General features: G+C 34.1%; 1 protein-coding gene across 6 annotated transcripts in view; it reads right to left on the reverse strand.

The window, feature by feature from the left end:
- Positions 1–15,054, reverse strand: part of PDS5B (PDS5 cohesin associated factor B) — a 101,992-nt gene that overhangs the window by 42,631 nt on the left and 44,307 nt on the right. For all 6 annotated transcript variants that reach the window (XM_027651188.1, XM_027651172.1, XM_027651179.1 and 3 more), the window contains 6 exons: positions 11,239–11,354; positions 9,449–9,543; positions 7,224–7,369; positions 6,204–6,355; positions 4,344–4,457; positions 2,732–2,813 (listed from right to left, as the gene is read on the reverse strand). In XM_027651188.1, coding sequence (XP_027506989.1) covers positions 2,732–2,813; positions 4,344–4,457; positions 6,204–6,355; positions 7,224–7,369; positions 9,449–9,543; positions 11,239–11,354 — 705 coding nt within the window. The remainder of the gene's footprint in view (positions 1–2,731; positions 2,814–4,343; positions 4,458–6,203; positions 6,356–7,223; positions 7,370–9,448; positions 9,544–11,238; positions 11,355–15,054) is intronic.

Here is a 15,054-nt window from a genome sequence, read left to right on the forward strand (position 1 = left end):
TGATCAACAGTAATAAAAAGTTTCTTAATGTGTTTTCAGTCTCCTCAATAGTGCTTACACCCAAGAGACCCTCAAAAGGAAAAATGGAGAATACCTGTAGTTTCACTAAATAGCAAAAATGTTTTCAAAGATGAGAAAAACAGCAGACTAGGAAGTTCAAAGATTTATAATTACAGAACAATGTAGGTTGGCAGTGACAACAGTAGGTCACCTAGTTGAACTGCCTACTCAACATAGGGCCAACTCAGATCAGGTTTTGCTTCAGGCCTTATCTAGTTGCATTTTAAGTATTTACAAGGACAAAGATTTTACAATGTCTCTGGGCTACCTGTTCCCATATTTGATCACCTTTACTGAAACTCTTTTTTTCCTTACTACCTAATCAAAGTTTCATTGTGATAACTTTTGTATGCTACTTCTATTCCTCTTTATCTCTGAGAGCTCTCGCAAGGCCTACAACTGCTACAGGGACAACATCCATAGAAGAACAAATCAACAACTCAGCTGTAACGATGGAGAAATTAGACTGAAGCGAAAAAGCTCGTATGGTAAAACCAAGCCATATTCTAAAAGGTTACTAGTTAATTTCAGTTTTTTTTCCTGAAAGTAAACAAAGTTTTCATAGCTCTGAATGGCTAATGGATATTTGTCTCAAGATTATTATGTGTACTGTATGCCCTTCCTGTTTATGGTTACGAAAATACAGTCTTATCTCAAACACAATGATTTAATCATATTAACTATCAACTGGGGGGGCCCCCAAAAAAGCCACACAAGGAGCACCACAAAAATAAAGAGTTATGGCTAAAATAGCTAGGTAACTGTTTTGGACATAATGAGCACGTTCTGGGGTAACAGACAGCTGCTGCCATGACCCATGTGTGAGGAAGTCAGGACTGCCCTGTACCAGTCAAAGTCACTTCCAGCCAGCAGTATAACCAACAAACCAACTCAATATACACCAAAATTTCAAACAGAGGAACCTACAGTGCCACTGAAAAAACAGAGGAGACACTGCAGAAAGTATGACTCTAAAGCAACAGTGGAAAAATCTACGCTGAAGCAGTGGGTAAGAAACAAGTAGCATTAAAAGGAAGTGGACCACAATGCCCTGACCCACATCTCCTGTGCTGCCACCATCTCAAAGGGACAGAGTATAGTGAGTGGCGAGGGGCCTGGACATTACAAAGTGGGAAGAGAGGTGCCTGAAGGGGAGTCAAAAGTTGTTTGTCTAAGTGTTTGTCTGCTTTTATTTCTCATTACCAAAATAAATAACTAAAAGTTTATGTTAATTGACAAATTCCCTGACTCAAAACTGTTTTGCTGCCTGCAACTCAGACTATCACAAGCCCCCTAAATTCTCCCATGCAGTCTTGTTACTCAAGTGTAGAGAATAAGCATTTAAGAGCAAAAAGTAGGATAAAATCCAGATGGACAAACGCAAACATGTTAACAGCATACATGGTCTTGAACACAATGCTTATGCTGCCATTTATCAAAACCTACATGTTTAATTCCATATCATATATGGTATTTTACAATTTAGAAAGAACTTTCACCAGAACTCCCTGAAAACAGAAGGAAAAGTTGAAATTTCACTTTCAACTGAAATGCAGAAAATATCAAGAAACTAACTCAGGTATTAAATGCATAAATGTATTTAAACTACACCAAAGAATAAAAAAATAGTACATGAAAAGCATTTCAATACAATCACCAAAATACAATCAATTATTGTTGTACTAGCATTTACTGCACTTAGAATTTAATACATTACAGCATGTTTTAAATACACTAAGTCAAAATTATGAATTTCACTGCAGTCTCCCTGTTGGCAATACATTAGCATTTCTAAGCAGATACATTAGATGATCCAACCACACAGTTACCCACTCTTCCTGATTCAGGTAATTCTGGCAAATGGATAATTCATTAAATTCACCATGGTATGACTATATATGTATATAGAACATAAAAATCACACACAGAGACACGCAGAAATGCGAGCATGGTAACACTTTATATTATTTCTCTTAAAAAAGTACCAGATTAAACTTTTGGCATTAAGTTTTACTTATATTCCAAACCATATCAAGAATTTCATCTTATAATTCCTCTACCCCAAAACATGAGTATGAACATAACGTAACTAAAGCAAATCTAAATTTATTTTATGAAAATACCCTAAATGCAAAATAATTTTTCATTTTTGCCTTCTAAGCAAATTTGTAAACAAAAAAATAAATTGTAGTCTGGTATCTCCAATACAATATTTAAAAAGTTTCCAAGAGGGAAGAGAAAAAAACCAATCTGTTGGGACAAAAATACTCCAATTTCTTCACAGTTACTAATCATACATAAGAAGTAAAGAGGATATAGGTACTTTTTCTTAATTACTTGATTTGGCAGCCAAAAATAATACCCTCTTTTAAGAGTCAGAACAGTCTTGGCAAGATGTAACTAAACATGGGAGAAAATATTTTAGTATTAAAATGACTGGCAAAATAATTTAGAAATTTCTCTAACATCCATTTTCCTCTTCAATTTTACTAACAAAACATATACACATTTCCTACAGCAAGCATAGTCTAGTGGAGTATCAGTTAGCTTTCACAATATTTTCTATCTGTTATTAAAAATAAGCTTGAGATAATAAAACAAATGGAATTAAAAACCAGTATATTAACTAAAACTGTATGTTCACCAGGGGATAAAGATAATTTGAACTCACTTTAGGTTGTTTTATTAGGTCAACTAAATCCTTTACTTGATGTCGTAGCAGATTTTGACATTTCCACATTTCATTCAGTGCTCTAAAAAAAAGTTAAAAAATTAAGAGTTGTCAAAATTGGCTATTCAATGAATAACACAACAGTCCAAAACAAGTCTTTACATTCTTTTCAACTTCAGACTCAGAACTGTACTTATCACCTTTCACTGTTGAGTGAGCAAAGTCTACGTTTCCTAGTAGGACAATATCGAAAATTTAGTTGGTCATATTAAACTGGAATAAAGTGACATTTTGAAACAAGTTCTATTTCAGATGCTCAAATACACTGCCTTTAAAAGAAGTAGGAAGTAACTGATGCCCAGCCCATTAAGAACTCATTTGTCCAAGCCTGAAATCACTCTTCTAAGAACATTCCAAGAAGCAGGTTAAAGCAGATATTTAGGATGTTTATCATCAAAACAATGTTTTTCTTGCAGACAGGCAGCAGCTACTAGATGAATAAATTGTGGAAAGCGGACATGATTAAGCTTGTAAGAGATGTACTAGAGATATTCAACAAAATACAAAATTAGCACGCTTTCCATGAACAATAAGACGTATAAATAAAAAAACAAAAGGCCATAGCTGCATTTAAAAAACTTACAGAATCCACAGGTAAAAAGTTCTATTTAACTAACTGAACAACCTATATCATTAAAATGAGTACTGCTGTATATGAAAACTGTAGAACTCAGAAGTTACTTGCTGCCTGAAATAACAAGTATTGAAAAGAATCCATTCTGCATTTACACTTAGCCTACACTAAAAAATTACTAGAACTTTAACTTTTTATTTTTAATATACTATTCTTAATTTTAGTTTGTTAAAAGCTGTTGTATCTTTAGACAGGCAACACAAGAAGTGCAGGGGATTCAAACATCAAACATTCAGTTTTTCTACTATTTGAAGGTTTTGGAGTTTCTTAAGCCATTCTTGCATATACAAAGTCTTTTCTAATCTCAGGAGAAAAAAACCCCTGTATTTGATTTTCAAGTGACTGAGTACTACTAAATTAAAAACAAAGTAAAACTATCTAAAATCAACCCAATTGTGAACACTACAGCAGCATAACAGTTATCAGTCAAATTCATGTGCATGTACCCATTTTAATCTGGAGAAAGCACATAACATAAGTAAAATGTATCCTGAAGGAGTGAAGACAAAGAAGTAATTCCTTCTCATTCTCAGTCTTCCTCGCTGCTGCAACAAGCAGTACATTAATTGAGAAATTGTCACATAAGATCTAGGGCTGATCTACCCCATCAATGTTATTTTTTTTCCGACATAAAAGGACTGCCATGCACTCAAGCTTCTTTCCAGATCTTTGACACTACTTTCTTTAGCTGTTTATGGTTGAAATGTACCACACCTTGTTAGAAAACACCCTATTAAGTCTGGGGTATTTTTTTTTAAATCTCGCTTGAAAAATAGGTACTGTTTCTATGTTCTGTTTTCTGAATGTTCATTATCTACTTCTGTCCACCAGCCTAGGTTACTCATAACAGTTCTGAACTAATTTACAATAACATTTGTATTAAAAATTATTTTTGAAGAGGTAAAAAACAGCACATACTTTACAGCATTTGAATCCAGTGTTGCATAAAGGTAATACAAACATTTCATTCGTTCATTTGTTTCCAAGTTGTGAGGGACCATGTACTGAGCAAAAATGCGTTCAACAAGTAACCTGAAAAAAAGGATTGGGAAACTTTAGCTGTGAAGGAAGAACACAGTCTTGAATAGCTGAAACATTAAATCAAAAATTCTGAGACCCAGAGATCAGTTGTTGCATATAAAGATGGGGTTATTCACAAATCTTGAAGGTCAAGTTATTTAACTTCCAATATAACTCAGCATAATTAAATAGAAACTTATCATTGCAGAAGATGCAATATTAATTTTAGCAGTAAGAGATTTAAGAGACGATGTTATCAAAATCAGATATATTAATTTAGACAGGAATCAAACGATTTTGGAGAAAGATGTCTCTTAATTATCAATCCAATAAGACGTCACCATGTAATTTCACTACGGTTCAGTATTGCAGTTAAGTCATAAACTGACCCAAATAAACAGGCCTAAAATAAAAAAAAATATAAAAAAGAAATATCATGTTGATTATATGACACGTTATCATGAAGCCCAGAAGGAGCATTCAAATACTAGTCAGAAGAAGCTGACTTCCTTCCACCCTTCCCTGGCCCCTTCCCCAAGGGCTCAGTTTATGCCCTTTCTTTTGCTTCCTCAATAAAAATGCAGGTACATCCACAAGGGAATTATTAAAAGCTTCTGCATAAATTGAAGCTCCTTATTTGGAAACAGGAGAGAAAGGTTTAGGACTGACAGTTATCCAGAAAAGACTATGAAGAAAAAACAAAAGGAAAACTAAGCCCACGTTGCTCTCCTAAATACCAGGAAGGTCCAAGACTGAGGTCCAATATGGAGGTCAGTTTTAACAGAGTAGAGCAAACAGGCTAAAAAAAAAAATCATTTTATGTTTAGGTTAGAAAAGAGAAGAATATTCCTTATGCACAATTGGAGCAGGTGATCAAAACCCAAAACCTAGCTAGTTTAAAAAGATCCTGAAATTAAAGGAAAATGTGAGTGGGTAAAACTGGATCTGAAGATCCAGACAGTTCTGTCCATTTCCATGGTACTATGAAATTGCTTATTTTGAGGATGACCTTTTGAGGTTTTGGATTTTTGAAAAGATGTGTTATGGGTTTTCAATGCCATTTTTATATCAACATGCTGTGAAGGTCAAAGGCTCATTTCCAAAGTCAACAAGACAGCCTTGATTAGACAAAGCACACTAGTTCCCAAAATAGTTTCCCACGTGCAACCACCTATTTTTCAATAACAACATCTATATACAAAACTATAGCTGGTATGTCAGAGGCACTCCTTTCACCACAAATCCAGGAAAAGGCTCTAACTCACGGCTACTATAGTACAGAAAAACTAACCCTCTCCAGAGTGAGATGCTTTAACCATTGCCACGACACATAGTAGACTCATCTTTAAAAAAGGCAGGAACAATATGCAAATCTAAAGCAATATTATTAAAGCAATTTTACTTAGTGAATTTTAAACATAAAAATTAACAAGCTACTGAAATATAAACAACAATTTCCTTTATTGAAGCAGTGGTGAAGTACAGCTAAAACTTTAAAAATATTTCAACCTATCTGACCCTTCAGAATCACTTTTGGTCCTAAAGTAAGAAATAAAACAATATATAATAAAGTAGAAGAAAGCAACACAGGACAACATTTGGTTTCAGTTATATAAGATTATGCACTGAATCAAAACATACAAGATTATAATTTCCTCCTTCTCATCAGCACTTACGCATGAATGAAAAACAAATCTTCATAAGAAGTTACCTATCAGTCTTATCCCCTCAATCACCTAGCTCTCACAACTGACTTACCGGTCATCAATACTGTTCTGATAATATATATGCAGAAGTTTATCTTTGATCCATGATATCTGTTTTGCAGCTTCTTTTCCTGCTTCTGACTGTAATGAATATTTCTTGTATATCTGTGCAAGTCCCATCATAGCTTCCTTCCTCACTCTCCACTTGAGAAAAAGAAATAATACCCAGTTTAGTAGTTCAAAACTGAAAAGACTGAAGAATTTCCTCTTAGGTATTTCATATTCTACACCAAAATAACATAATTTAATTCTCAAACAAGTTAAATTGGGTTCTAAGTGCAACAGTTCCTCATTAGAACATATATTGCATCTTATCTATTATGCTAAACCTTTTTAACATTAGTAACTACCATGCAAGTAAGCCTCTTGAATTTAGAATTATTACAAATTTAAGCCAATACCCTTGTGTTATGGTTGCAACAAGGAAATGCATATCATCAAATATTAATTTTAAAATTAATATTTAATTTTAAAAGTTTGTCATTAAACTTTTTTACTGCACTTTAACATAAGTAGTAAACCTCAGAAATTTTACATAATGCAACATAGTTAAACTAAACTTAAATAATATTCAAATTTGAAAGCTATTACACTGATTTGCAGTCTTCCAATGATCTAATTAAAAGTAGGTTAACTAGCAACCTCTGATGGTGGAACATTTTTCATCAGTAATTCACAATAAATTTTGAAACCTGCTTGCAAAATTTCTTAAGAAAAATGTTAGAACGTTTTACAAGGAGAACCAGACAACTGGAACAACATTGTTGTGTTGCAGCCTATTTATTTGAATCTACCATCTTAACTAAAAACACAGTACAATAAAAAAGGTAGTACTCTAGTCAGGGGAAAAAGATGCCTCACTAAATAGATTGCTTCAAAATTTTATACATTATATTGTTTTCATTTGTAATTTTAAAATTAGTACATCAATTTTTAAAAGCACTGCTTTTTAAAAAGCTGAGCAGCTGAGAAACATAATGCACAGCCATTATTGATACTAATTATGTCTTACCCGCTTGTCCAATGTTCGTTCTCTGACAAAATTTAGCAGGTGATCATTGACAAGCAAAAGATCTTTTTTAGCAGCAGTAACTATGGATACAATAACATCATGCCGTATGGCCTCTTCAGGATCATGTGACCTTACTTTCAGATATTCTGTAAAAAAAATTGAGTAAGTATTTCAGTGCAACTACTTTCCTCACTCTATACAGTACTTATAGAAGGAGAAAAAATTATTTACTTCCATTTGGAGCACGAGCAGTAAGAAACCAATAGTCTTCTCCAAGATTTACTGGAATGTCAGTGAAACTTTGTATTTGCTTAGAATATCAAATTTGGCATTAATGAAGTAAGAATTATGGGGTTACATTTCTATTTTTATTATTTCTATAGTAGTTACATCATGTATACAGTAGCAACTATACAGTATACAGCAGCCAAGCAGGATTGGATCTGAAGAGTAGAACAAACAGTGCTTGAGAACTTGATAACCACACTATATACATTTTTAAGTCTTACATCAGGCTAAAGGCTATTCTTTTCCTGCAGACTTCATCACCTTTGGTTGCTGGAGCACATTAGTTGCAGTCCTAATCACAACTTCTGTATTATCCACAAGGAATCTAGTTCACATGCTCCAGGAATACCCCACAGTGTGAGCCATGTAAGCAGGGACAAATCATGTGACATACTCCAAACTACAATGCTTATTTAGACACATCCTATTTTATTAATCTTAAGACACTTTTTCTAGGTTACTTTGTCCCACTGCTGCTTGTTTGCTAACACCAATAATCTTATACTATCGACATTTTAAGACTTCTGCTTTTAGATGTCAAACAAGTTAGCTACCTATTGCCATTTTAGAAAGCTGCCAAATAAGATGGTAAAGTTCATGCACCTTTTTAGAAGTATGTATTTTCAGTTAATTTAGAGGCAGACACAGGTAGAAACATGCATACAGAAGTTATTAAGATCACAGTATGCTGCATACATCAGTGAAACACTGAGAACGTTAAGAAACTTTGCCAATTCAAAGTTTACTCTGAAAGAAGTAATCTGTTTAATGACCAGTGAAAATTTTCAAGTCTCATCTGAAATACTGGCCATTGACAATCCTGGTAACCAACCCAAGTGTCAAAAGAGTACAGCAAGAAATAAGGCTTCGCACTTATAGAGGTCATGAAATTTTAAATCCCAATGAGACCTTTTTTTTTTAAGTTTCTTTCTACAGGAACACAAACTAAAACAAATGAAAAATACTGCCATTACACAAAACAATTCTGGTCTCAAACACCAGTGAGTCAGAGAAATTTTTCAACTATTTGACTTCTAAAAATGCTGTGGGGAGAGAGAGAGGAGGGGCAAGCAAAATTACATTTCCCAGAGGATACCATTAGAGGGGGCACAAAGTCTTTTTGCAATACTAGAAAAAAAATAAAAAATTGAAAACATAATTCTGATAATCAAAAAGGAAACATCTTTACCATTTCATTAAGGAAAGGTCCAGAACATTTTTTTTTGTTTGCTGGCTTAACAATACCATAACTATAGGATGACTCTAGCCTGCTTCTATTTGTGCCCAACTTGACAAATGCTCAGCAAGCACCTCATAGTCCTTTAAATTTGCTCCTTAGACCAAACGGACAAAGACATTGCCTCCAAAAAATTACAAGTAAGAGTTTATTGATCAGGGGAGATATAGGCTAAACCAAACCAACCAGTTCTCATTAATTAACACATTTTTCCATTAAGACATTGGGAGTAACAAATACTAAATGCTTCAATCGATGCCAGTTGCCTTCTTCCTAGAGAGGTCTTGAACTACAGGCTGTGTTTGATCTGATGGAGGTGAAACTGAAGCTGTGGTCACAGCTATCACAACTGCTTTCACGTTTTAGACAGTGGCTGTATAAGACTTACACATTTCAGCATTGCGAGCTGAAGTCTCCACTCTGCATCCTAATTAATAAATGATCCCATAGTGCTTAACTTCAGCAACAGTTGGGAATGCAACTACTATAGGAGAAGGAGAGTGATCTCTCTGGTTAAGGCATTCTTCATGGACAATCCCCTCAGCCTGAGAAGTATCACTGAAGATAGGGACTCTGTGACCGATGACTCCAACATCAATTAGGTCCTCCACATCTGACTGTTACATAGGATTACAACCGACCTTCTCAACTTTTTCAGGAGACTTAAAATAGTATTCTAATGTTATAATAAATCTGATACCTGTTAAGTCTTTTGCCAGGTCAGGATGGTTCATAAGGCAGTGACTTGCAAATTTCACACATTCAAGACGAATAGGTACATGGATATCATTAAACCTGGTTTGAAACAAGACAATGCATTACAAGAACAAAAATATTACTTTTGACCAAAGCCATTTGTTCATTTCTACACATTCTCAAATATTTCTGAAAATATTTTGCTTCCTAGGCACAGTTATACGAATAAAACATCTCTGATTTCACAGTATTAAGTAGACTCTCTACAGCTTAAGAAAAAAATTCTTTACTTATTTATTATTTCATGTTCTGAACGTGAAAAGAAATATCCCCTCCTGGTACAAATGAAAAACTCCTAGTCAGATTAAAACTATTAATTAGAAAGATGTTCGATACATTTTAACTATTTTCTGTAATGCTCCATATAATTAACCATAAACTATGCATAAGCAACTAAAAGTTTTATAAGTGTGATATTCGTCCCCTTCTTAAACTGTATGACAGATAGCAAACAAATGCACATCTAGTCTACTACAAATTTCTTCTGAGATGACTCATTTAATAAGATTTCCTTTTAAAACACTGAATTAAGTTTGATGCTTGAAAACTAGTATTTTCTCATTTTTACTTTTTATATAAGTAATTTTGCAATAAAACTATTGATGCAATTAGTTACAGACAAGTGCTTTGAAAAATTAAATGCATTTTCAAGCTCTCCTCAAAATGCTTCATTTTAAACAAATTAAAAACAAAATTTTAGGACATTGTTGCTGTTGAAATGCTTCTTTATCAAATAAATAAATTTTAAGGAATAACTGTTGTAGTAAAAGCCAGGTGTGTTTTCAAAATAAAGAGATTTTAGAATGCTTCCTTCAATAACACAGCTATTAGAACTTTGTTAAAATCCCTGAAAGAAGTAAATGCATCTATATGATTCATAACTAGTTGAAAACAGTAATTATGAACAATCTGCACGTATTCACATTATAATGCAATGAAGTACTTTCATTTGGGCCAAATGAGATGTGGTATTTTTTGATGACGTTCCATGTTTAAATAGTTATATACTTTCAAGCAAAATATCTTCCTTCAATTAAGTTTCTTATACTTTCAAGAGTAGCATTTCTTTGAGAACTCAGGTTTTGATACAACTGAATGCTACATTATAAACTACGGCATTGGTATTAAATTTTAGAATTTATCCTCATTTACTAGAATCAAAAACATTTTCGCCATAGTAGCCATACTTAAGTTTCTTCTGACTACAAGCTCCAGTTATATTTTCTATATCAAACTGGCAGAATATTTAAAAAAAAAAGACTAAGTATGTTTGCAGCATTGTAAATATTACAGTTCTTTTAATGTTCCCTTAATAACTAAAAAAATTGAAACTAGCATACAAAGACTGTACATAAAAGCCTCAAAAGCAGTTCTAATATCACCTGATACTGCAAATGTCATTTGATGTTGTTTTTTAATTAATCTATCATTGAATAGTTTCACTTCTCAAGAAATTAAAATACAGCATTCATTTTTCTTGACAATGGTAATAAAGATAGTTGAAAAAAATGAACTTACAAGGGGATGATTTATAAATGCTCACTCTGGAGAATGACAGATGTAGAAAATATGTGTAAAATCGCTTTACCATTATCTGTCAGATTTCAGATAAAGTAGCAAGAAGGAATTCACACTTAGCTGTCACTTAAAAAAAAACCAACCAAACAAACAACCTGAACTGGACTTCATTGAATGCTTTTCTCTCCTTAGACAGGGAACTAAGCCAGAATATACCTTCCCAGGTAGCACTGCCAAAGTGGTTTGTTTTGGGATGCCAACTCTGAATCCTTTGCCCCAAACATTTTTGCTAGAAGTTTTACAACCTGCAGACGTTCTTCATTGTCATTGCTCTGGAAAATGAACAGATATTTTTTAAAATTAAAAAAGAAAACTAAACTAAAAAATAGAGTTCTGTTTTGTACAGTTTTTACACCAATACACTTCCAGAAATATAAAAAATATAGATCAACAGACTTCTCATGTTTACAGACACCTATCTCAAGACAAAAAACTCTCACTGTTTTTGTGAGAGGACAAAATAATAAAGGCAGTCAAAATGAAAAACAATGCAGAGGAAAAAAAAACAGTGCGAACAAAGCCTAGCGAAAAATACACATATAAATGCATCTTTTTAACCCTTACATACAGATTACAGGTTGTGTTAGGAAATCTCATGTACAAGCTTACACAGGTTCAGATACAACATAATACAAAACTCAATCAGTGTTTGTCTGCACATAAAAGGATTACAGTTCTCTAGAACAGTCCTTAACTAAAAAAAAAATTATTTAAAAATAACAGTTTTTAGAGAAAAACAGTTTAAGTACCCAAGATCTGAGATCCACAGGATCTAGTCCCGTATTTAAGCCTATTTTTAAAAATGCTGAGGTACAACAGAAACTTTTCTTTTGTATTTAAAATTAGCACTAACAGAGATAAAACAAGGCCTTCTCCAGTGTATTTTCATTATCATTGCTTTGTATTACATTTGTTTAATACAACAAACAGTATTTGAAGCTTAATACATAGTCTAGAAATGTAAACTAACATCTGTGCAATTAGCATGTACTTACTCTTCACCAATTTATTTCCTTTGCTTATTAAAGGGAAGAACCATAACTAGCTGCAACAATTCTTTGAAAAGGGAGTAGCTAAAATTAGTGGATATTTATTAGATATTATTCATCCCTTATTATTTCCAGCTTTTTTTCCCCTGGTAATAAAGACTTAAAAATACTGTTCTTTTTTACCATCTTTGAACAAGAAATAGGAACACAATATAGCTGTCAGAGTTCTTTGATACAACACCACAGTTTTAAAGACAAACTATTTCTCCTGATTCAACACCATAAGAGGGTTGAAAAGTTTGCCAGCATGTCCTTTTAATTCAGAATCCTAAGAACAGTAAAAGTATCCGTAAAACATTTAAAGTAATAGAGCAAGAGAAGTTCAAGAAGCAGTAATTTCTAACACTGGTACATTTCTACATTACATTTTTAAATACACTTTAGTATTAAGTATTGGAAGCATTAATAGCAAATCCATTAATACGGTTTTTTTGTATTTGACTAATTTTTTCCGATTAACATTCAGATTGACATTACTGGAAACCTTCTACAACCTCCTCCCCTTAATCTGCCATAAATGATACTGTTTTTTCTTGATGAGTTTCAGCTATTAAGTGTCCATTACACTACAAATTCTTATTCTGTGGCCTCATGGTTAAGAATTTTTCTTTTTTTTTGGTAGCCTGTATGAGTCCAACCTCCATGACTCATATCCCATCCACTCCTGCTTAAATGAACAAAACATTAAAAATATTAAGCATCTCTGAATTTTTCTAGGTAACCAACACAGATCCACAGCGAGACACTCTAGAGAGTGGAAGGAAGGTAGGGGGGTGGAAGAGTTGGGAACACATTATTTAAGCCTATTTTTACGCAGTCAGGAATATAGGAAAAAAGTCAACCAAACAAAAACCCCAATCAGAAACATAGGGGGGAGGAAAAAGTCAACCAAACAAAACAAAAAACTGCCCACAAAATAACAACAAAAACCTAAAATATCCTTAATGAATTAGCTGCAGAAGCCTTTACTGTATCAGCCACTAATCCAATTATAAGACAACCGACTTGTGTTTCTAGTGCTGTTGTAGAAGGAACAAATATTTTGTGATTATGGACCAAGAATAGTTGGTACTTTCTAAATCTGTGCCCTGATGTTCGTCTCCTTGAAACATTCTTAAATAAGCTCCTAAAAGGTAATAAAAATCAATCATTACTTCTTACTGAATGAACGAATCACTGTTACAGTCCTTTATTCCACTTTAATCTATACACTTTTTATGAGAGAAGGGAAAAAATGGTATCATAAACTCTGAAAAAATCTTAATCCTTCTCCATTCTATGAGACATTGTGTACTTGAAGAGTCACACCATTCGCCTCCTTTCTTAGTTAAATCCAGCACTCTGTTTAATAGCGTTCCATCATGATTTGTCAATAAAAATTGATACTGAACATTGACATTTTCAGTTTCCCATACACGTTCCCAAGACACAGGCAGCTGGTTCTTCTGCTGAGACATTGGGGTCTGTCACTAACAGCAGCTGAAGTCGGTCAGATTGTTACCACTACTGAGTCCAAAAGAATAGGCAGCATTAAAGATCTGGAGGGATTTGGGAATAGAAGCAGACACATAACCTGAAATTCGTGAAAAATTTTAACTACCATCTCCAGGAAAAAAGGCAGCTCTACAATAACACAAGTCAAGCTTTTACTGATTTTATTCATTACATCATATTTGCTTAGTAATGCAGTAAGATAAAAACTTAAGTCCCATTACAGTCATTTCCCAAATACTCCATGAGCTTTTAACTCTCCTGAACTTTCAAGTGTTATTCACTTTCTGCAACAGACATTTCTAAAATTCAAATATTAAATCTGAATGAAGAAATATCAGTTACCTTTACAAGTTGACCTACAAATAATACCTTTTACTTCTTTCCTGAACCAGTAATGCTTCTGTGTCAGTGTTAGATCTTCTAAATACACCACCTTAAAATGCAAAGATCAGGTACAAATGACTGACCCTCACAGAAGAGGTTAAATGAATCTCAGTGCTCATTCTCCTGCTAATTCCCCAGATTCCTTTCCAAAATCAGGTAAAAAAATAAATAATTACTGGTAAGAAGGAACTGTGATTTGACACAGCTTTCACAGAGCTTAGGAACAGAGTTCTGCCACCTGAGAACACAGGAGCTTTCCTTCACAAAAATCTATAAAGGTGTGGTGAGTTGACCCCAGACAAAAGCCAAACACCCATCCAGTCTCTCACTTTCCTCTTCTGTACAAAGACAGGAAGAGAAGAGAAGGAACGTTAAAAGGTCCATGGATCAAGATAACAACAGTTTGATAGGTAAAGAAAAAGCTGTGTGTGCAAACACAGCAAAAAGAGGAATTCATTCACTACGTCCCATTCGCAGGGAGATGTCCTGGCAGTTCCTGGAAAGCAGGGTCTCCACTTGCATAGTGCTTGGGAATACAAACACCACAAGTACAAACAAACCCTTTCTCCTCCTTCCCCTGACCTTTTACAGATGAGTATGTGTCCCCTCTCAACTTCCTGCACTGCCTCAGCATACTTGGGCGGGAAAAGAAGGGCAACACGCAGAGAAGCTTTTACCTTTGCCTTCACTGTTGTAGCAAAATGACAAGGTGACTGAACACCAGGTGGCCATGTCGCTCAGATCCAAAAAAGTGAATGTGTTCAATGGTGTCACTGAGACACTTAAGTTCTTTTACAAGTTCCATACTAGGAGTTTCTTAACCCCTCTAAACATGGTCAAAAATTTATTTTATCCAGGAAAGCCCTTGGATTTTACCCACACTCAGAGACAGTCTAGAACTTCCATAAGACCCTAAACCCATGAAGATAAACCAGGAGGCTTCCTGCCATAAAGAGTTCAAATAAGTTCAGGGAGACAGTTACAAACACATAGATGTCTGTTCACGTCCTCAAACTCCCATCAGTCACAGAGGTAGAGAACAAGG

The sequence above is a fragment of the Corapipo altera genome, unplaced genomic scaffold (assembly GCF_003945725.1).
Source record: "Corapipo altera isolate COAL_440 unplaced genomic scaffold, ASM394572v1 0, whole genome shotgun sequence".
Classification (NCBI taxonomy): Eukaryota; Metazoa; Chordata; class Aves; order Passeriformes; family Pipridae; genus Corapipo; species Corapipo altera.